This window comes from Suricata suricatta, chromosome 3, assembly GCF_006229205.1.
Source record: "Suricata suricatta isolate VVHF042 chromosome 3, meerkat_22Aug2017_6uvM2_HiC, whole genome shotgun sequence".
Taxonomy (NCBI): Eukaryota; Metazoa; Chordata; class Mammalia; order Carnivora; family Herpestidae; genus Suricata; species Suricata suricatta.
The window spans coordinates 118173623-118196618 of NC_043702.1; the positions used below are offsets into that span (position 1 = coordinate 118173623).

General features: G+C 56.0%; 1 protein-coding gene across 3 annotated transcripts in view; it reads right to left on the bottom strand.

Annotated features, from left to right (window-relative positions):
- Positions 1-374: 374 nt before the first annotated feature.
- The window catches only part of GPR161 (G protein-coupled receptor 161), a 50287-nt gene continuing 27665 nt past the window's right edge, over positions 375-22996 (bottom strand). For all 3 annotated transcript variants that reach the window (XM_029934979.1, XM_029934980.1, XM_029934978.1), the window contains exons 4-8: positions 21516-21933; positions 13624-14348; positions 7197-7301; positions 4429-4548; positions 375-2665 (exon numbers count right to left, since the gene is read on the bottom strand). In XM_029934979.1, coding sequence (XP_029790839.1) covers positions 2400-2665; positions 4429-4548; positions 7197-7301; positions 13624-14348; positions 21516-21933 — 1634 coding nt within the window. In that variant the 3' untranslated portion in view covers positions 375-2399. The remainder of the gene's footprint in view (positions 2666-4428; positions 4549-7196; positions 7302-13623; positions 14349-21515; positions 21934-22996) is intronic.

Below are 22996 nucleotides of genomic sequence, written 5' to 3' on the forward strand. Positions count from 1 at the left end.
GCAACTGTGTGCCCCAATGTCCACCCTGCTACTGTCCGTGTGGTCCCCTAGGAAGGTCTCAGGCTGCCACTGCTCAGCACCATGAAGCTGGCAGGCCCGGGTGTGGTGGGGGCGGCTGAGGTTTTGACCTTGTGCACCAAGACCGGTGTCCTCAAAAAGGCCTCTCAGAACCTGCTAAACGTGTGGGGATTATGGCCTTTCCCTCTCCTCGCCCACCTTTCCTCACTTGCTCTCACTCAGGCGGAATCAAGGCAGATCTGAGTTCCTGAGAATGCAGAACACGGTTCTAGCTCCAGACATCCTCTGAGGTTGGCACCAACTGTCACCTACCAAATGGAGCTCTCCTCAACCCAGAAACACCCGCCTCCCTCTGGTGAAAGGACTTGACTTGGCTGTTTATTAGCATCAGTATTGCCCAGGTCTTTCCTTAGATCATAATGAGCGAAGACACTTTAAAGTTACTGCCCGGAGTAAGTCCACAGTGAGTGGGGGCGTCGACAGAAAAAAGGAAAACAAATCTTTCTGTAAAGATAGGCTCGGGTGAAACCCCAATATATCCCAGCTAGTCTGGGATCTGCCAGTGGGGACTTGGGGTCTCCAGACTCTTCCCCTAGAACCCAACCAAGTGCAGCCCAGGGGAAGCCCTCTTCAGCCCTTGGGTTCCAAAGCCTAACGGGCAAACCACCCGGGTTCCTCCAGCCTCGAGGTAAAGGTCATCTCTGTGTATATTAGTTGGTCAGGAACATGGTCCCTTAGTTGACAGTGTAGGAAAAAATATGTACACACTGGAAACACGACATGCCCTCAGATTCAGAATTGCCACCTGGTAGTGGGAGCGTATCAGCAGATGAGGGACCCCGCAGCAAAAAGAGGTTGCATCACCAGGAGCTGGCAAGGCCTTGGAAGAAAACCCCACAAAGGGAGTGTGCTTTTTGGGGTAGCTGCCCAGTGGCCAAAAATCTGCCCCCTGTGAACCGCCTGGAACTGTGAGGGCGGGAAAGTTTGGCACTTACTTAGCTGACGACCCAGGTTTAAGGGCAGACACGGGCGACTGGATGGCTTCCTGCCACTACCGCCAAGCCCACACTCAACCAAGGTCCCACATCCAAAGGGGAGACAGGCGAGGTCTAGCCACACAAATCCCACGCCCGATGCTCCATCCTGCCTCTGCCTCCCCGCCTGCATCCGGGCGGGCAGTCAGGACTCTGCTCGAAACAGGTCTGACAAGCCCGCACGCCGCCGCCGCCCCGCAGGGCTGCGGCGCCCGTCCACCGGAAACTATCTGGAAAGATATGCCTGAGCCTGTGGGAGGCCCAACCCCGCCGCCCCCCATCTGTAACCTACAGATAGAGAACATCGAAGATCACAGTTAGAAATGATCTTTGAGACCGTTCAAATCCAACTCCCCACCCGCTTTATCCCACTTTCCGGACACACTGCTTCGAGAAGCAACCGGAAGTCCCAGAGGCCGGCAGAGGCGGAGCTGGGCCAGGAGTACAGGTGCAGCGACGTCTGTACTCCATCCCGCCTCACTCCCAGGACCAGGGGACCAGCAGCCGTTCTGACTAGTCGCTCAGACACCGCAGCTGTCAGACGAGGCTGTCCTATGTGACTGCAGAGTCTCTGTCTCCAGACCGGACTGGGCACCGCAGCCTCTTTCCTGCTTGGAGAGAGCATGGCTTGTCCTAACCGAACGGATTATTTAATTCTAGAAATGAAACATCTGGCGCCTGCTCTTCCCTCGAGTCTTCTATAGTGGTTTTCCCCTTCTTCTGAAACACCAAGGACTCCGTCAATACAGAGAGCGGGTGGGCAGGACGCCCCTCTTTCTCAGTAACTGCAGCCTCAGGCCAGCCACTTCCGCACAGTGACCTGTGGAGGGTCCCTTCTAGCACCAGCAGGTGCCCCCGCACAGGCTGCAAGGTCACGACCAGGCTGGAGGTGTGGCCACACCATCTGACGCGCCCTGCCCAGGATCTCCTGGGCAGCATCCAGGGCAGGGCCGCCTGTCCCTTGTGGACCACATCAATCACGCAGATGTCAGGGGACAAGCCTTGCTTCACCAGGAAGTGCTGTCCTCCGCAGGGCACTGGGAAGAGCTCACCTCGAGATGTCCGGGACAGCGCACGGTTGGGGTCCCCGGTCACGAAGAAGAGGGGGTCAGCCACCTGATGGTTTCCTCCCCGGCTCTTGTCTCTAGTCCCTTCTGCGCCCCACCTCGCAGAAGGGCCCGGCCACGCCTCTTTCCACTCCCCTTCATGCCTTAGGAGGCTCTGGTCCCATCGCCAGGACGTCCAAGGAGCCCACGCGGGGTCTCACCAGACGCGCCGTTTGGTGGCGCCTCAGATGTCGTTCGGTCCCCGGGCGACCCCATGGGACGGACGGTCCACCCCGGGCTCTCAGCGCGGTTCCGCGGCCAAGACGTTCCCTTCGGCGATGCTCTGCAGCTGCAGCCTCTGGCAGGCCGGGGTCCTGCTGCCTCGGCGGCCGCCGAAGCCAACCCCTGAGACGGTCCGCGCGGCTGCCAGGACCCCTGGCAAGGCCTCCTCCCCGAACAGGTTGATTTTGGCTTCGGCCTCGATGACTCTGGCCAAGCTGGCCGCGTAACTGTCCAGGGACTCGTGCACTTCGGCCTTCACGTGCAGAATAGGGTTCCTGGCGGCATCTGGGGGAGAAGCAGAAAAATGGGTAGGGGCCAGCTGGGACTGAGGGCTTCGGGAATGTTCCTGCTGCCGCCTCCCTGGCCCGCGGAGGGGTCGAGGGCGTGGCTTTTGCGGTCAGATTTCCGGGGAGGGGGGGGGCGGTTTAAATCCTTGACTTCCCATTTACTGCCCGTGGGCGCCTGGAAGTTTCCCAGCAGCAGAGAGAAGGCCCTGGTGCTCCTCTCCAATGGGTTTCTGTGATGGTTAAATAGGTCCTTCTGAGATGTTCCCGTCTGGCTTGTTAAGAAAGGCTCGGTAAATCCTGCCTGTAAGGATGTTCAAAACAGTTCTCTGGTGTTCCGGGTCCCTAGAACCACAGAACGCCTAGCTAAAAACTTGCTGAGTGCGGCTCCCTCCCGGCCACACGGGCTCAGCCCCGCCAGGGCCTAATCACCCAGGATTAGGACACACCGACTGAAATAGACGAGAGGACTCTTCAACCTCACACCCGGTGCCTCATGGTTACTATCGCCCTCACTGCCCATCATCCCGACGGTGTGTCCCCTCCCCCCCCCCACGTTTTCTGGAAAGGAGGGACCTTACACCCCCACCCCACCCTGTGATGAACAGTCCATCTCACCCCATCTCAGGGAGTCTGCAGCCAGACACAAGCATGAAGGAAAGAGGCCTCTCCCTGCCCCTCACTGGTGTCCTGAGGGGCGCCCGGATGCTCCCTGCCTGCCGACAGGCCCTCAGGCCTACCCTCCCCACTAACTAGGCCTGAAGGGGCCATGTGGCCTATGTGGGCTGGGCGGGCTGGGGGGACTCGCTTGGGGTTTAGTCACGGGGTGATAGATCACAAGCCCGGGGCACTGCAAGCCATCCTCTGGTCCAGAGTCTACTTTGCCCGTGAAGCCCTGACCTGTCTTTGAGCTCTGGGACCACCTGGGTCGGCAGGGGGCGGGGCGGGGGGCGGGGCGGGGCGGGGCGGGGGCGGGATCGGCGGTGGCATTCTCGCAGTCCGAAAGCTGCGCCAGGACCCGCACTTCCGCACAGTCCTCCGTCCTGAGGCCCTGACTCCTCCACATCCCACACGTGTAGGGGTCCAGAGGACACTCGTACATCGTGGGCGGCCCAGACAGTCCCAGTCACTCTTCTAACCAGCATGCCAGGATGGGACACCGGACCCTATATCCCAGAGGTGACAGGGTGCGGGGGTTGGATTTAGGACACGTGGGAGATGAAAAGTGTGGGTGTTGCAGAGGAGCCCACCCCCTCACACACTCTCGCACCCTCCTCAACTCTAGGTTGGCAGCCTCTGCTCGGGTGGGAGCACTCCTGGGAGCACTTCTTCCATTATCTATGTGAGGAAGTCGAGGCTCAGAGAGGGCAGGTTTGGATTTGTACCCACACTGCGTCCACAAAGGAGACTGTGGAAGCCTCAAGAAGTTGTATCCAGTCCAGTGGCTTCCCCAGGGAGGAGATGGGAATCAGGATGGGGCTGTGTGCTGCATGTGTGCGTGCACGCCCGTGCATGTACATGTCTAGAGTCTGACAGCCCCATCTTCCCAGCCAGGACGCCACAAGCCCCAACAAGGGAGGCCCAGGGACAAGTGAGGCCTGCAGGGCCGGGAGCAATCATGGCGGTCTGTAAAGTGGGAGCCCCGGAATGCTGGGGGCGCAGGCACAGCTGAGTCAAGGAATCTTCCCCAGATCCTTTCCCTCCGCCACCTACCCCTCCTCCCCCCACTCCCGGCTGTCCCGAAGCAGTGAGCCACACACCAACCTTTGATTTGTTCCACTTCGTCCTCGAATGTCACTGAGCTCCTCCTCCTGGGGGGGCACGTACAGTGGGAGGGAGGGTTGTCATCCGACGTGCACTCCTCGAGCAGCATCACATCTGTCCCTAAAACCAAGGGCGGATTGTGCACACAGAACCAGGGGTGCAGGGTCCTCCTGGCTGCCGCCTCCTTCACCTCTCCCCATGCCCCCTGTACCCTCGCCCCCATGTATTCAATCCCACCAACAGGTGTGACCAGGGCCCTGCAGCACGTGCCCAAGGTACACTCTGTGCATGGTGTCACCTCGCGGAGTGCACAGCCGGCCGTGGGGCCACCTCACACACATGCACATGCGCGCGCACACACAGGTAGGCTGGCCTGAGATGGTGGGGCAGGGTCCTAGGAGCTTTGTGATCTGTGGATCCTTCTTACAATCTGAATTCCCATCACTGCTAAAATATGTTGTGCTACATAAACATTTAAAACTTGAAAATGTCAAGTTCTCTGGGGCTCAAAGAAGAATTGAAAAATATACCCCCTAAAAGAGTGGGGAAACAAAGGCAGGGAGGCAGGGCTCGTATTAGAGAAAGCTGGGCTGGGCCGGGACCCTGGCCTGACACTGAGGCCTTCAAGGCCTCAGTGCTGGGGAAATGAGGAAGGACAGGGCAGCCCCGGGTCCTCCGGCTGTTTCAGAGCAAGCCACGAAGGGAGCTGGGCCTCGCCGACGGGATGATCATTGCGCCTCCACCTCACATTCCACGTGGCCCTAGGACGTCGGGCAGGTGCTGAGTCCCTCAGTGTCTTCAAGGCTGCGAGGCGGGATGGCAGCTTCGTCCACCTCAGGGAGACGCCAGACGACCTTCTGCCTGGACACCCCTCCTTTTTTTTTTTTTTACCTCAACTACCCAGGGACCGGTCCCAAGTGGATCCGCGCAGAGGAGCATGGGAAAACGAGTCCCGCGATGACCCCCCTTTGGAGGCTCTGGGTTGTGAGAACTACAACTCCCACAAAACTGCGCACGGCGAGGGGTAATTCCTCACCCCAGACTTTTCCTGTAGCTCCCCGGCCGCCGAGGGTCCAAGTCTCCAGGATGGGGTGGTCAGTGTGGTTCGAGGCATGAATCTACGACTTTGCCATATGTCTCTCCCTTCCTAGTATCCCCCCAGTGATTGATGGCTTCCTAGCTTGCTTTCTTGAATATCATTTAGCCTTCATTCCTGTCACAAGTGAAGGAAAACTTGATCCAAGCAGTGGTCTTTATTCTTAGGCGTGGAAGGCTGACCCTCAGAGGATGATTTTTGTGGAGAAAGAGGACTAGGTGTGATGGTAAATGTGCAGAGATTCTTCCCTGAGGAGCTTTTGGAGACAAATCACAGAAGGTGTGGCCTTGAAAAGAACTGGCCAGGCAGAGACTGCTGAAGGCAGGAACCCTGGCCTCGGTGGGTCCCCTCGTTTCCGTCGCAGTGCTGTGTGTGTGGTAGCAGTGGGTCCCAAACGCAAGAAAACCATATCTTGGCAAATTTTCGGCAATCACACCTCACATTTGGGGTTCAATGTCACGATCAGAGAAGCTGCTTGAATTCTCCCCTTCAAAAGCCCCCCTCCCGGTTACCATCTTTAATAGCAGCATTACTGACGGCATGTGGGGTACGGACCGTCTTCCCGGGTCCACAGAAGGTTCCCTGGGTGCAGCTCACCACTGGCTCTCTGGAACCTAGTACAGAGTCTGGCCAGAGCAGGGGCTAGGCAAATAACCATGTGTGGAATGAACTAATGTCACACTGCCTCCGCATCCCTGCTGGCTTCTGAGAATGGGGACAGAGCCTGGGGAGTGACCCAGAGGCCCTCCTTTCCTTCCAATCACATGAGGGACACGGGGTGAGAGGAGACGGCGTGACAGCGGTTCAACCCGCTGGCTGACAGGTGATAGAACCTTCTCAGGGAATATTCTGCCTCCGGGGAAGACTGTCCATGACAGAGGCCTGGTCTCGGTCCCTGCCCACGACCCATCCCAGGGTCGACGACACAGGCTCAGGCGGGAGTCGAGGCAGAGTTTTCACAAGCTCCGAGCAGCAGGGATGGAGCGAACCCCCCACTGCCCAGCCTGCAGCACCTCGTTACAGCTCAGTCCTACTCGCTGCAGCCCAGCTCATGGGCACAGGCCCCGGGATGGGGAGCAGATGCCTCTGCCCACCCGCCTCTCACCAGGGCCTTATGAGGCGCCCAGCCGTGTGCAAGGCGAGCAGCCAGGAGGACTGCCTGGAGGAGGAGCTTAGCCTGCAGGGTCCCCTGGGGGCAGCCACCGGGGACAGGGAGCATCTGTGCCACAGACGTATCTCTTCAAGGAGACCGAGTTTCTCAAAGGCGGGGCACTGGGCATGCCAGGATGGTGAGGAGATGTGACAGTGATGGGGGACGGCCACCCCAGCTCACACACGACGGTGCTCCATGGCTTCGAGATTAAGCAACTTACACAGGACAACACAGCTCAGAAAACAGCAATCACACCCCGCACACCAGGCAGCTGGACTCAAGCCCATATGGGTAGCGGGCATCACACTCACGGTAATGACTCAGTTTAACTTTTCAAAGGGGTTCACTTAATTTGAATCTCATGACAACGCTGTGTGGCAGAGAGAAGAGGAACCGAAGTCCTCAATTTGTAAGGGAAGAAACTGAGGCACAGAAACGCTGGCAAGCTACAAACTGCAACCGGAGAGCCATGCGCTTCGGGTGGGGGCACCAGGGCCGTGGGACAGGTGGGAGGCTTACCTGAGTCCTGGGAGCAGCTGAAGCCAGTGTCCCCGGTGCTGCTGCTGTTCCCCAGGGGCTGTCCACCTGCCACCAGCGCCGTGAGGTGTGGGGACAGGCCCAAGTCTGGAAGGCAGAGTCAGCACTGTCAGCAAGATCCAGGTCCCACAGGGGCAGCCACTGTCCCTCCCACCTCGGTGGTCCCCACCCACCTCACCTCCTGCTCTCCTGTCCTATCACTCACAAGCCGTGCTGACAACCCACTGCAATATCGGGAGCCCCCGGTTCCTGTCCCGGGGGGCCTGCACTGTGACTGGAGCCCCTGCGTTGCCCAAAGAGGAAACTCTCACAACAACAACACACACCAACAAGGCTGGTGGCAGGGAAAATGTGACGCAAATGATCTTGGGGGACGATCTTCCAGTTAAACACAGACCGTGGATGCACCGGGACCTCCTGAGATCCAAATACCAGAAAGGAATTTTTGTTTAAGAGGCCTACATCACAAAGCTGGGAGAGAAGGCCTGCAAACTAGAAGGTGCCGGCCAGGGAGTGGAGGCCGGTGGCTAGGGAGGTCTGGATGGAGGCCAGCTCCTACCCAGTGCCCCCAGAAGCTCAGGAACAGAGGCCCGGGGGCCTCTGCAGCAGGCAGGGCTGGAAGGAAAGTCTCTCTAGGCAGGGATGGGGCCCCTCCACAGCCTTCCCAGCCCGGGCTCAGGTGCTCCGGCCCTCCGCTGGCGGGAGGCATAATTGGGGTACCAGCCTTGGAGACCCCCGCCACAGCTGAGGCATCATGGGGAAAAGCGAGAGCACAGTGACAGGCTGCAGAGTTCACAGTGGGACCCCCACCCCTCATCTCACTCAACCTGGGCGGGAGAGGGAGGACCCTTCGGTGGCGGGGGGGAGCCCACCAGCCCTAGCGTCCCCTGCTCCCCCACGCGGGTGGCCTCCACCTGTGCCCAGGGCCTCGTCACTAGACACCCCGGGAGAGGCACTAGCTTGAAAAGAGGGGATGAAGGAAAACCAGAGAAAGAAGGAAAAGAAATGGATCTCAGAGAAGACCATGGAGGGAGCTTAGAGAACAGAATTCTACGCGGATCCCCTGAGAAAGTTGGGAGAATGAAGACTCCATGCACAAAAGAGCTGGAGGCTCCGGAGACGGTGGAGGTCACAAGAAGGCGCTCTTAGCAGTTATCAACGCAGCACACAAAGTCAAGGTCCTCTGGCCTCACGAGGAAGACCGACGGTGGAACAGACTGAACGACCTGCCGGAGAAGACCACGGCTCCCCTGCCACAGTCCCCTACAGACAGGACAGGGCTCCGTTCTTTACTTCCGTCCTAAGTCTTAGGGGGACGGTGATGGAAGTGTGTTCCTGCCTTCCCCGGAGCCAAGGAGGAAATGATGGCGGGGGGGGGGGGTCCCCTTCCCGACCTCGGGGAACTACACTTGTGCAGAGCGCCCTCCCCTCTGCTGGGCACTGCTGCAGAGAAGGCCCCGATGCGCTCGCCCTGTCCAGGGCCCCAGCCTCAGAAGATGGCCGTGTCTCCGAGGGAAGCCTGGCTTGGGGAGGGGCCTGTGGGGGACAGTCCGCTGCCAGCTGGGCTGGCTGAGGCCGCAGTGGGGTTTGGACACCATCTCTGAGGCTGCGGTGAGAGCCGGAATGTGCCCTGGTCTTGGGCACTGTGAGGAGTCCCGGGGCCAGCCAGCTGTGGCCGTGGCTGGGCTGACCTTGCCAGCCGGTGGCAGCCAGGGCACCCCCCCCAAACCCTGCTCCGTCACTCCAGCACTCACCACTCGATGGTGGGCGCGCTTACCCTGGGAGTTGTCCCCTGAAAGGATCGCAGAGCCACTGATTTGGGCACAATCCAACTGGCTACGAAATTTAAAAAGAAGGAAAAAAAAGGCCCAAGTGACAGGTCCCAGGGATAAGGTCCAGCCTTGGATGAATCCAAGAGCCACTGGCACCCAGAGGAGGCCGAGATGACTGCGGGGGCCGGAGGAGGCCGAGACGACCGCGGAGCAGTTCTGAGGTGAAGCAGGCACACTGAGGTCTCGGGAAGGCCTCTGGGCGGCACCAGGAAAGGAACCTGCAGAAGCAGGTGGGGAAATGCAGAGGCCCCAGGGTGACGTTCAGTCCCTCCAGCCCAGGCCTCTACAATGCCCTGCATCCTCCTCTCCAGGAGACTGCTAGGAGGACTCTGCCCGACTTCCGGGAGCTGGGGGCTTCAGGTGGCAGGGGCATCTGTAGAGGAGGGCCCCCTCCCAGCATGCGGTGGGGGCGCGCCCTGGGCTCTCCACCCTGGCTGGGGTGAAGGTCTGAGTGGGCTGGTGGGAAAGCTGCTGGAAGAGGGTCTTGCCCTTTCTCCTGAAGGTCCCACCCTGAGCCAGCCGCCTGTCGGCTTTGGATTTGTGGTCTGACCTCCCAAAACCAAGTATTAGAGGTCAATGTTGACTCCAGGACTGGCCTATCACCAGGAGATGGAAATGCCTGATCACCTCCAGGTAGCCGAGGTCTCAAGTCCTACCTGAGCCCCAGGGAAATATATGAAATGCCTCACAGGCAGAAGGGATTTTGGGGGCTCAGTGACAGGTGACACCCCAGGGAAAATCTAAGCTTTTGCACTTCTTCAGCTTGGGGCCGACAGAACAAAAAAGCCAGACCCACTGATCATGGTGGGAATCATGTATGAAATAAACGTGACAATGTGTCTCTAAAACTGCTGGCATCCCAGAGTCAGCTGGGAAGCTCCAGATAGTTCTGGAATTCCTCTCTGCCTCTGCTTACCAAAGCCCTGGGAGGGAAGTTTCTCATTCCATGTACTGATTCCTTTGGTTAAAACTTCCGAGGTGTCCAATGCAAATGGAGAGGGACAAAGCCAAGAAGACACTTGGTCCCATGTTGTTCCTTTGGACAAGGTCTTACCCCCCTTTTCCCTCTGCTACCACCAAGCTCAGCACTCCCAGAGGTGAGGGAGGTGGCTGAGAAGCAAGCTCCAGAAACAGAAATTGGATTTGGGTTTAGGAGTTTGGGTGGATGCAAACCAGGCCCCCAGGGGGCGTCAGAGGAGGGTCCAAGTCCTGGTTCAGCCAGAGGGACCAAGGGCCTCAAGGTGGAGGCCTGGCCTCCCTCCCCCGGACCAGAAGGGCGTGGGGATTCCCGGGACGGGCGGAGCAGGGAAAGCGGGGGGCAGCCAAGTTCCGCTGCGTGTCCACCCCTCACGGGCTGGGGAAGGCCAACCGCGCAGAACCCATCGGCCCACACACTCTGCAACCCGAACGCATCCCGCAAGACTGCTACCCCCTCGCAAGGAGGAGGCCACCAACTGCCACAGACAAGCCCACCAAACCATAGCTGGCATTCCTGGCGTCCTCCCGGCCCCACAACCCCTGCCAGCACCACCACAGTGACCTGTGTGGAAAATCTGGGCCAAGAGCAGACGTTTGTTTTGGTTCTCGCTCCCTCCTCCTCCTCTATTCTTTTTCCTCTTTCTTTCTCTTTCCCCATCCTTCACGCTTCAGTGGAATACGAAACATGGCATACTTTTTACCTAAAAGAGAAGTGATTTTACCAAATCTGAGTAAGTTACTCAGAGAAACGAGACCTGACTGTGAATGTGGTCCTGACATTATCACACTTGTGAAACAGGGACTTGCAGGGAGCGGGCAAGGGGCATTTCAGTGGTTAAAGCTGTGATACGGAGGGATTCTTTTTCTCCTCTGCTCAGAATAAAACTCTCTCTCTCTGATCTCAGGGTCGTCAATTCAAGCCCCATGTTGGGCATGGAGTCTACTTTAAAAAAAAAAAAAGTATAAAAAGTCCCCGACATCCTTCCTCTCTCAAGAAGGATGAAATAGAGCAGTGATACTGGTTTCTTACTGCTTCGTGGAAAAGATCTCCCACCACTGCCAACCCTGAGCATTCACAGTCATGGGGACCCCGCTCTTTCCAGAGAGACAGGCGGAAGACCTCTCTATTCCACAAACAGGACTCATGCTCTCGAGCGGCCTGCGCTGCCCAAAGCCACCGGCAAAAGAGGAGAACTGTAATCTGAACCTGCTTTCTCCCTCAGAATCTCTCCTTCAATAGCTCATTCATGGGATAATCTCCCTCAAACACTGCTGGGAGCCATCTCTGAAGTGAGGCAGGTTTGCAAGGCCTCCCAGCATCAGGTGGCAACCTGCGTCTACACCCACTCCACCCCCACTCAATTTCTGCTTGAGCACTGACCCCCAAGGCACCTGACTGACTGATAACAGGAGTGACTTGCCTTCTTATGCTAAAAATATGTGAATTGTACCTTGTGGAAAAACTTGTCATAGGAGCTTCTTCTTTTGTGATTATAGGAGCAAATGTTACATATCCTGAGAAAACCTGTTTTTCTTCCCCTCGGAAAACAGGCTATTGACTCTGGCTCACAAAGACCTAACTCTTGCCTTTGCTATGCTAAAAACTTTGCCTTGTATTTGAATGCTAAAGATCCCTTCCTTCCCCATATGATAAACACCTAGTCACCTACTTCAATCTCTACTGATAAAGATTATGCAGGAATCTTCCACCAATCTATGTTCTGGGAAATTTTTACATACCAAAGAATTTGTTATCAGAAATCATTGTCTAAGCCAATTGCCACTTCTGTTTTGTGCCCCCTACATTTTTTCATAAATAAAGCTGACTCTCGGGTCAGAGCAGAGATGCCTGCCTGGTGAGCAGAAAGAAGCCGAGGCTCTCTCCCTCCCTTTTGCCGACACCGTCCATCCTTCAGGGAGCCCTGGACCTGCTGGCGCTGGACTCCGGCAAAACGTGGCCCTAAAAACCTGGCTACTTCCCCATCTGAACAACACAGTAATAACCGCTGGAGGTAAGATCCATCGGTGGGTGCTAAAAATAGTGGGTGACGGCTGAAGGAGAGACAGAGTGTTTGCAGAGCCTCAAAGGATCTCCCCCAGGGGATTTATTAATGGCAGTGGGAAAAACAGTGACTTCACAATGGAGAAGCCTGGCAACTACCACCAGAACTGGATGGACTCAGCATTTCCCCAAAATTCACACACTGATGCCCTAACCTCAGGTATGATGGTATTTGGAAACGGGGCCTTCGGGAGGTCCTCTGGAGCAGACGAGGTCATGAGGGTAGGGTCCTCATAAGAAGAGACCACAGGGCCTGCCTGGTCCCATCTCCCACATCCCCGCCCTGTGAAGACACAGCAAGAGGACAGCCAGGAAGAGTGCTCTCACCAGACTCCACCCACGTGGCACCTTGGTCTCAGACTTCCAGCTGCCCGAACTGGGAGAAAGCCCCGTCTCTGGTGTAAGCCCCCTAGTCTATGATGTTTTGTGACAGCAGCCTGAGTGAAGACATAAACCACGACATCAAAGTAACCTAAGCCAGTAATAAGACATAGGATGTGTATGCCCCTGATGGGATCACGAAGAAGAGCACGGTACCCCCACAGCATTAGGCCCCAAACAGAGCACCTCATTCGAATCCTGACAACACATCAGCTGAGCACCAACCAAGGGCATCCTACAAAATCCACCCCCGGTACTCTAAAACAGTGTCCATGAAGGTCATAGCAGACAAGGGAGGAACAAAGGCTTGTCAAAGCTTGAAAACAAAGGAAGTCATGACATGATCGTGACCCGGATCCCGGAACAGAGGAAGGACATGCGTGGGGAAATGGGGGAAATGTGCATCAAGCGCACAGTAACAGCACTACACCGATGATGTCACAGTTTTGGTAACGGCTCTGGTTCGGCCAGATGCCAATGCCAGGAGAAGCGGGGTGAGTGGGAATTCTCTGTACTCTCTTCCCCCCTCTCCTCCAGGTCTAAAGTTATTTCAAAATAAAAAGGGTTAAAAAAAAATCTATGCCTGCCTAGAGTAATTCCTCCGGGCCTCACCAAAGGGGAGAGGATCATCTCCAGGAACTTGTTAGCTCCCAGATCCATCACCGGAGGGAAAAAGCAGCTTTACACACAGGGGACAGTGACATTTCAAGGTGGCGGGGCGGAGGTCTGGGGGTTGGCGCTGACACATGTGAACTACTGGCGCCAACATGAGGATACCACTGACCAGTGAGAAAGGCCTGAGGAGGAGCTGAGGAGGGGCAGGAGTCCCTGAAGGTGGGCTCTGCTCTACGGAACCAGCGACAGCAAAGGACCGCCAGCAGGGGCGTGCAGCCTGGTCTAACGCTTGGGTTCTTTTGTCTGTTTCAGAAAGGCCAGTGGGCTATGGCTGGGGGAACAGAAAACAGATTTCTGAACTCGGTGTCCCCTGCCAAAAGCTGCCTGGGAACCACAGGGGATGCACTGGGATGTCCCTTCCCTGATGCACACCCACGCCTGGGGCCTTGAGGCTGCTGTGCGTCTGAGAGCTCACCCGTCAACACAGAGGAGCGCCTCCCGCCCGAGGGGGTGTCCCTCTCCCGGCAAGTTCCCAGGTTACCTGTGATCCTGTTGGAAATGCTGAAGAGCCTGGAAGTCCTCTGCCGCTGCACGAACGGCTCCCGGTAATACCGGTCCCCGAAGCACATGCCCAGCAGCTCCTTGCGAACCGTCTTGTTCCAGAGGCCATAGATCAGTGGGTGGCAGACGGCGCTGGTGAAGGACAGCCACGTGGCCCAGGTCTCCAGGGTCGGGGAGACGCAGTTCTTTCCCCAGAGGGCCTCAGAGGTGATGACAACCATGTAGGGGCCCCAGGTGACCATGAAGGCACCGATGACCACCAGGATGGTGATGAGGGCTTTGCACTGGTTGGCCGAATAGACAACGCCCTGAAAGGCGTTCCTCCTACTGCCGGACGAGGAGGTGGAGGTGCTGGAGTTCTTCCTCCCATTCCTCTGGGGGTCCTCCTCCACGGTGACAACGGTGCCGCAGTGCACCTTGCGCGCCTTGACCCTGGCCACGCGGAAGATGAAGCCGTAGCACACCAGCATGACCAGAAAGGGGAAGAGGGCACACCAGATCTGCCAGAAGGCGGTGTAGCCAGGCTCCCGGTGCCACGCTGCCACACACATCCACTTGAACTCGTCAAATTCCACCGATGACCAACCAAAGAGAGGCGGCAGGCAGCCGATGAGGGAGTGAAGCCATATGTAGACAAGCGCCATCACGGCTCGGTTCCCCGTGATCTTCGTGGGGTACACCATGGGGTACAGGACAGCATAGTAGCTAGAGCAAGCACGGACGGGGTGAGAGAGAGGGGTCAAAATGGAGAAAATGCACCAGAATGGGCCCCCCGAGCTCTCCGGGTAGCGAGCTGTGTTGAATTTCTCCATCCAACCCAGCCACGGGCCTCCTAAGATGGCCCCTTCTCCCAACTTTTCCCAGACAAGTCACAGACTGGGCCATGTCACCCCGCTTTGTAGGACCCTTCATCAGTCAGGAGCTGGATGCCAGGATGAACCCAGGCTCAGGCGGCCCTGTTTCCAAGTCACGATGCCAGGACTGTATTTGGGGCTGTGGGCCATCTTGAGGCATCTACGAGGCTCTAAGGGACCATGCATGATGCCAGATCACTTCTGTGCTGCCATCAATCAGCTTAGGTTAATTTTCAGAGGGTCATTAAAAAGCCAGAATAATATCAAAGACTGTGCGGTTCATTCAATCAATAAACATCTCCTGAAGGCCTGCTGTGGGAAGCCCTGCGCTACGTCCCGGAAAGGCAGCGAGAAGACGTGGGGGGAGACAGACACAGAAGCAGAGTATGCGTCTGGGGTGGTGAGAGCTACATGTAATGCTCACAACGACTGCTTGAAGCGGAGGGTATTATCATTACCCACACCTTACAGATGAGGGCATGAAAGCAAAGGGAGAATAAGAAGCCTGCCCAGGATAAGGGGAAGAAACAAGATATAAACCCGGACAGTGTGGCTTCGCAGTCCCCAGCAACAAGCCAGCAACTCTTCACCAACCAGCTTGTTCTGGTTTGCGAACAGGGGTGGCTTCCATCCCCCGCCCTGTATGGAGGGGGGAGGCCTGGAGGGCCCCAGATTCGGACTGGCAGGGCACCTGGTCCAGACGGCGGGTCAGCGCAGGCATACTGCGGGAGACGGCACCTAAACCCAGTCTTAAGAGCTCAGAGGCACCAGCCGGGGAGTCACTGAGGAGGAAGGCAGCTCTGGCGAGGCCTGGAAACGTGAGCCAACACCCACCCCAGGGAGGTGAGATGCTGGGGGCCAGAGCGTGCTCAGTCTACAGGCTTGACCCTGGAACTGGAAAGTGTGGGCGGGTTTAGCTCACGGGGTTGAAAGTAGACCACACCCTCCCCACCCAGACATTTATCCAAAGAAAATGCTGTTTAATGAATACCAGGCTTTCCCCAGGAGGGTGGCCTGTGGAAAAGACAGGGGTGGCCATGCTGATGCTGCCTGGTACAGACAGGATGGTAGGAAACGACCTGAGCCAAGGGTCAGGTCTCCTGTCCTGAGTCACCCCTAGGCACCAGCAGTGCAGGGACAGGGGCCCAGCCTGATGGCCACATGCCACTTGCCAACTGTCTTGGAGGGGCTGTTTCCCCCATCTATACCCTTTGTGAAGGTCTTTCCTTTTGTTTAAGTTTTTTTTTATATGTTTATTTATATTTGAGAAACAATGTGAGTGGGGGAAGAGCAAAGAGAGAGGGAGACACAGAATCTGAAGCAGGCAAGGCTTGAACCCATGAACCAGGAGATTATGACCTGAGCTGAAGTTGGATGCTTAACTGAGCCACCCAGGCACCTCTCCTTTAAAAAAAAAAAAAAAAAATTTTATTTTTAAATAATCTCTACACCCAACATGGGACTTGAACTCCTGACCCTGAGATCAAGAGTTGTGTGCTCCCCGGACTGGGCCAGCCAGGCGCCCCTGAAGGGGTTACCTTCCTAACCAGAGGTAAGCAGGGGGCTGCTGATACTGGGCTGGGTGCCGTCCAGGTACAGGATCTGGAAAGAGGATCTCGTGGGGATCCTGGGATGGGTCACGGCTATCACTGCATGTGGCCTCCGACAAAACAGTGTCTCCTGGGTTTGCATCTTGCAATATCCAAGCAGCCCAGAGAAAGGAGCATGCCCAGGGAGCTGGGACTCCCAGGTCCATGTGATGGCTCTGCCATCTACTAGCTGTGTGACCTTGGGTGGCCTCTGTCTGTAACATGGGAATCACAGGAGCCCTGCCACAGGTCTGCCCCAAGAACTCAGGGGCCACACTGAGGGAAAGACCGGGCTCCTGCCTGCCCTTCACATGGCGGGGGCAGAGCTATCCCCCTTCCTTCCTGAAAACGGGAACCCAGACCGTTCGTGTGCTCCCAGCTGCCACGACAAAAAGGGGACACTGGGCCCTTCTGAGTCGCGAGAGATGAATCAGGCCATCCTGGTGGTCTCCTACTTCTTGCCAAGTAAAGGCCGAGACGCTGACCTGTGCGACATCATCCCAGCAAGTGAAATGTGAGGGGGTCTGCTAGGGCAGGACTGAGGGCTGCCTGGGAGGTTTCCTTCATGTTTAAAAAGAAGCAAGGCAAAGATTTCCATTTTTTTCTCTGTCCTTTTAAACCGTGTGCAGGCTCTCTGACCTCAAGACACTTTGGAGCGACAGCTCAGGGAAGCCAGGATGGGGAATGTTAGCTGCTCCCCGCCCCCTACACTCCTTTGACCAGCCCTACCCGTTCTGACAGTCGTAAAAGTAATTACAATAAGCCGTCTTCCACACATAATCCGTCTGGCTATTCTCAACACCCGGTTGTTGTTATTATTTTATGGCAAGACTCCTCTTCTACTATAATAAATGGTATTTGTTTCACCCACTGACTAAGGTTCTGGCCAGGAGCAATTCTAGTGGGACGTGACGTGACCTCTCCCAGAAGGGGCCCCACAGGCCAGAGTGCTGCCCGTTTAAATCCACACCCTCCAAGGGCTACTCAGATTTTAGGGTTTGTTTGGATTTTTGGTAAAACTTATGTACGATGAAATGCACAAATCTACGGCTCTATCAAGATACAGAACATCCCCCATCTGCCCATGAAAAAACACAGATTGTTTAGACTTGAAACTTCACTTTTTAAACTGAGCCTCACTGAAGCCTGTGGCAGGTTCAAAGGAAAACACCGAACGAGAGCAGCTCCCTGTGTCCCCGCATGTTGTTAGCGGCCCGGAAGGAGGAGTTTCTTTCACCTTCCGTGCTCTTAATGAGCTCCTGAACCTCAGTCTTTTCTCCAGCAGCTCATTTTCAGACACGAGCGCGACCACTACCCCTGGGCCCACAAGAGGCTCTTAATGACACTCATCATGCACCCACGGAGCTGACGCTCAGCTGACCTGCTACGGGACCGGCCCCTAAGATAACGACTCCGTGTCACTAAGGCACCCCCACCGCACGTGACAGAGCTGTCGCCGACTCAGCCACCTAGGGGAGAGCACGATACCGCGGATGGAACACTCTCCGGTGACACTGGTGACTCTCTGCACCATTACCTCCCCCCAGAGCTAGCCTCTTTCCCTCACTGAACCCTGTTTTCAGAGCCCCCGTGTGCCATGAAAACCCAATGAGCTGCCAGGCTAGGCCAGAGGTGACCACGTCACACACTTACTCGTGGCACAATTCTTCCCAGGTCCCATGACATCCCCCACGTGGCAGGTTCAGGATACAGACATTTCCACCCAATCTCTCTCCAGTCAGCTACTCTTTTTACGCGGTCTGTTCTGCTCTCTGTTCACGAGGCTACAAGGCTCCCCTGCCAACTTAGTTTGGTGGAGTTCTTTAGCTGGGGTTCTCAGTGGAGACAACGTGTCCCCCTGGGGACGTGTGGCAATGTCTGGAGACATGCTGGATGGTCATGACTGGGGCGGAGGCACCGGCATCTAGCGCATAGAGGCCAGGGATGCTGCCTGGGGCAAATCTCACCCCCCATCCCGGCAAAGTGTTACCCAGCCCAAAACGTCAGCGGTGCCCGGCTGAGAAACCCGGAGCTGACCTCACCGCTTGCTGGACCTGACCAGTGGCCCACTCTGGAGTCTGCTGTGACCAAGTCCAGCCTTCACCACCAGAGAACCCGACGAGCTGCCTGCCAGCCACGTGGGCTTGGGCGGGTTCACAAAGCCTCACTTCACTCACCTGCAGAATGGGGGCCAGCTGAGTGTTGCAAGGATTCCCCAGGAGGAGAGTGTATTAGCAACATAGCACAGCAAGCAGCCCCTTTCAGCCAAGGTCATGGCCACTGCCCCGGGGTGGGGGGGCTGGGGGGGTCTCCATTTCCACTTTCTTAGAGATGTTCCCAGCTCTCTCCTCTAATCCTGTTCTCTGTTCTTCTTCCTTCCTGTTTTACTACTGTTTTCTTCTCTCTCTCCCTCCCTAACCTTCCCTCCCTAACCCTCCACATCTGTCCATCACTCCCTCCCTGTCTCTGTCTGTCTGTCTCTCTCTCTCTCTCTCTCTCACACACACACACACACACACACACACACACAGAGTTGCATCTTTAGATTTCCAACAAACTAGGGCAAATATGTGACCTCCAAAATTATTGAGATGGTGTAAAATTAATGTACCAAAATGAAGCAAGCAGAAAGAATATATAAATATGTCATTTAGAAGGGCACAGGATCGGGGCGCCTGGGTGGCTCACCAGTTAAGCATCTGACTTTGACTCACACCATGATCTAATGGGTTAGTGAGTAGTGAGTTCGAGCCCCGTATCGGGCTCTGTGCTGACAGCTCAGAGCCTGGAGACTGCTTCCCATTCTGTGTCTCCCTCTCTCTCTCTCTGACCCTCCCCTGCTCATGCTCTCTTGCGCTCTCTCAAAAATAAACATAAAAAAGGCGGGCATAGGATCAATTGTTCCAATTTGTATCTTTAAGCCACATGAGTGGCCAGTAATAAAAAGTAAATTGCTCCTGCCATGAAGCTGTAACCATCGGACCTCCACGGCCCTGGCTGGCCCCACCTCCTGGTGAGGAGGTAACCGTTCCTTCTGGACCGGCTCTGTCACGGGGAGGCGCAGGGCCAGCGGGTGAGCACGGTGCCATGTGTTGTGTGTCAGAGTTTCCAGCCACCCCAACCCCGTCCCCAGCTGCATGGGCCGCCTGCACCGCCCAGGCTGCTGCTCCCTGCTGGCGGCCACACTACCGCGGACGTGCAGGGCCACGCAAACTCCGCGGTCCCAACACGTCGTGCGTCCCCTCCCCACCGCTGTGAATTCCTCGGCGCGTCTGTTCATCTTACTGAGTCATGTGCTCCCCGCACCGCCCATCCGGTGCTGTTTATGAAGCTGGTAAACGGAGGCTGTTCCTTCAGTCGAAGGGTCTTTCCCAACACTTATAGGTCTGCGCCATCCTATTTGCAGTTAAGGCCCAGCTCAAGTGGCACCTCTTCCTGGGAGCCCTCCCGGTTCCACCACCCCAGACAGGAACAGATGAACACTGGTTCCCTCTGCTTTGTGTCCACACCTGCTCTCGCAGGCTGGCCTCCGCCACCCACCTGTGAACGTGGGCAAGGTCTGTGTGCTGTTCCCACTGGTGTCCAGCCGCCCTGAGGACCCGGCACAGAGCGCTTCCTACAGCCTTACCGCCTGAGAACAAGGCGCCGACAGAGGTCACGCCTCTCTGGGATGGTGCAGTCTGACGGCTGAGGGGAGGATCGGTCATGCTTGCTGGGAACCCTAAATCCCAGCGAGCAACTGACAGTGCTCCCCAGCCGCCCCTGCCCAGCTGGCACGATTTCCCGAGCATTCGTCTACAGACAGCTCTGACACAGGCACTGACACACCAGCTTCCCGGGGGGCTCAGTCAGGTGAGTGACGCGTTCAGCTCTTGGCTCCCATGGTTCCTGAGATCCAGCCCCACCTTGGGCTCTCCACGCCTACTTGGGATTCTCTCTCCCTCTCTCTCTGCTCCTCCTCTCCTCTCTCTCTCTCTCTCCCTCCCTTCCTCCATCCCTCCCTCAAAATAAATAAACTTAAAAAAAAAATCCTCAGCTCTCCTCTAGCGGTTTGCCCTCACCCCATGTCCCACAGGACCCAGGGCCCAGGGAGGGATATTCAAAGATCAAGAATCTGGGAGGGCACCTGGGTGCCTCAGTCAGTTAAAACTCTTGATTTCAGCTCAGGTCATGATCTCACAGTTCGTGAGTTCAAGTGTCAAATCGGGCTCCATGCTGCCTGCACAGAGCCTGCTAAAATTTTTCTCTCTTGTTTTCTCTCTCTCAAAAATAAATATTTTAAAAAATCAACAATTTAAAAATAAATAGAAACTGGAACAACAGGGAGATCCCATGTAAAAGTCTGTATTATCTTCGAGAAAACAACCTGCCTTTTGCACACGGAGAATCTCGAGTGTGGATTTATTCTTACCAAAGCCACAATTCCACAACACATGTGTTCATTAAAAAAATGAAGCTATGAAGGGACTGAGAAATAAATTACAGTACATCCACAGGATGGAATACCCTAGAACCATTAAAAATCATGTTCTTAAAGGACATGTGACAACCGCAGGTGGGAAGAAATAAAAGCAGGTGACAAAAACCATATGGGCCAGAGAGCCTGTTTCAAAAATGTACTGTATGCAACCAAAAATTACTAGAGGCAAATACACTAAAAATGAAACAGTGGTGAGATCGTGGGTATCTCTTACATTATTCTTTTAAAATGTTATTTTCTGTAACATTTTCATTACTGGAGAAAAAAAGATATTCAGAGAGGCCAACTGATTAGTTCTGACCAACTGCTTCCTTTGTTTTACATTCCCCACAGCCACAGAGAGCCGACAGCTTCGGCCTTGGGCAGCAAGGAGGCCTGAGCTCAGGATGGACCGCCAGCTACCACTCGCCAGCTAAAACACAGATGGCCTGAGGGAGCCCAGGAACCGCGTCACCAGGTGACTAGAACCCAGGCTGGCCTCCTCTGTTCCTCGGACTCCACTGCTAGCTTCCCGCCCAGTCCTACAAGCTGAATATACTCTCTCTCTGAAGTCACACGCTAGCCTGGGCTGAACCAAGTCACCATCCGCAAAATCCCAATAAGCAAGATGAATCCAGGGGCGCGACCAAAGCAGCGGATGGCAGGCAGCCCTCTGGGACACCAGTGTCTCTGACTCATCCCTCTCCCCAGCTTCTTTTTTTGCAGCCATCCTTAACACATGAGGCAGGGATTTTGAGAACATTCTCTTTAAGCGGCAGAACTTCTTTTAAAGACTAAAGCTACATGCGGCGGTGTAGATCAGAGCAAATCTGAGCCGCTCTGGTTGGAGGGATGGAAGATGAGGCAGAGCTCTGCTTTCTCCTCCTCCTTAGCAGAGGCCCCTGACACGGTCCCAAGGAGCTAAAACAAGATGATGTCTCAGGACCCCCGACTGCACAGGCAAGCTTACCGGTCGACAGCTATGACCCCGAGCGTGAGCATGCTGGCCGAGCTGATCAGCAGGTACAGAAGGGCCGAGAAGTTGCACCAGACCACGCCGAAGATCCATTCCCTGCGAACAGAGCTGGTGGCCACAAACGGCAGCACCAGCACAGACAGCAGGAAATTGGACAGGGTCAGGCTGAAGACGAACTTGTTGCTGAGGGTGAGGAGGTAGGACTTCTTGTACAAGGTGACCACGATGACCAGGTTGCCCAGGCAGACGAAGACGGCGATGACGATGATGGCAATGAAGTCAGTGACGAGGACGCCCTCTTCGCCACCCTCCTCCTCCGTGAGGTTACTCAGCTCCTTCCTGTGGCCGAGGGAGGAGTTGAGGCTCATGGTCAGGGCACCTCGGCGTGCGGTGGGCAGAGCATGCCGGATGACTAGAAAAAGAAGGGGGGACCAGAGGACGGGGAAAGACTCGTCAAATCGTGTCCCATGTGCTAGAGGGAAGAGCAGCAGGGGCCCCGGGTCTCCTGCCCGTCCTGAGACTCTCAGCCAGTCTTCCCACTGGCCTGCTTTCTGCAGCTGACTCTGCATGTGGCTCTGTGTGTCCGCCTCCTTGAACAAGGTGCTCGTCCAAACTAAACCATCCTGTTCATTTTCTCCCAAGGCCAGTGGGTCAAATCCTGAAATGTACCTAGGAAGCACCTGCAGCGCCAGCCTGAGAGCGGATTCTCAGGCCCCCGCCTAGACAGGCTGCTCCCAGAGATCCGTGGGCCAGCCCAGAAGTCTGCATTTTAAACAATCAGGGGCAGATGATTCTGTTACAAATGGTCTGTGGGGAACATGCTGTGGACTGCTGCTTTGGGGCCCCTGCAACTCGGGGAGGTCCCTGAACCACCATCGCCCAGCAGCCAATGGCTCAGGCACACCTCTGGCTTCCCGAATCAGAATCTGCATTCTAGGGGCGCCCGGGGGGCTCAGTCAGTTGGGCCTCTGACTTCGGGTCAGGTCAGATCTCACGTTCGTGGGTTCGAGCCCCGCGTCGGGCTCTGTGCTGACAGCTGGCTCAGAGCCTGGAGCCTGCTTCCTGTTCTGTGTCTCCTTCTTTCTCTGCCCCTCCCCCTCTCATGCTCTGTCTCTCTCTGTATCAAAAATAAATAAAACATTTATAAAAAATTTAAAAAAAAGAATCTGCATTCTAATCCCAGTTGATTTGTGTGCCCATTAATGTCTTACAAGATTATGAGAGGGGGGTGCCTGGGTGGCTCAGTCAGTTGGGTGTCTAACTCTTGATCTAGGCTCAGGTCATGATCTCACTGTCCTGGGATCGAGACCCACATGGGGCTCCCTGCTGGGCATGGAGCCTGCTTAAGATTCTCTCGCTGGGGCACCTGGGTGGCTCAGTCAGTTGAGCATCCAGCTCAGCTCAGGTCATGATCTCTGGGCTTGTGAGTTCAAGCCCCACCCTGGACTCTGCTGGCAGCTCAGAGCCCAGTTCAG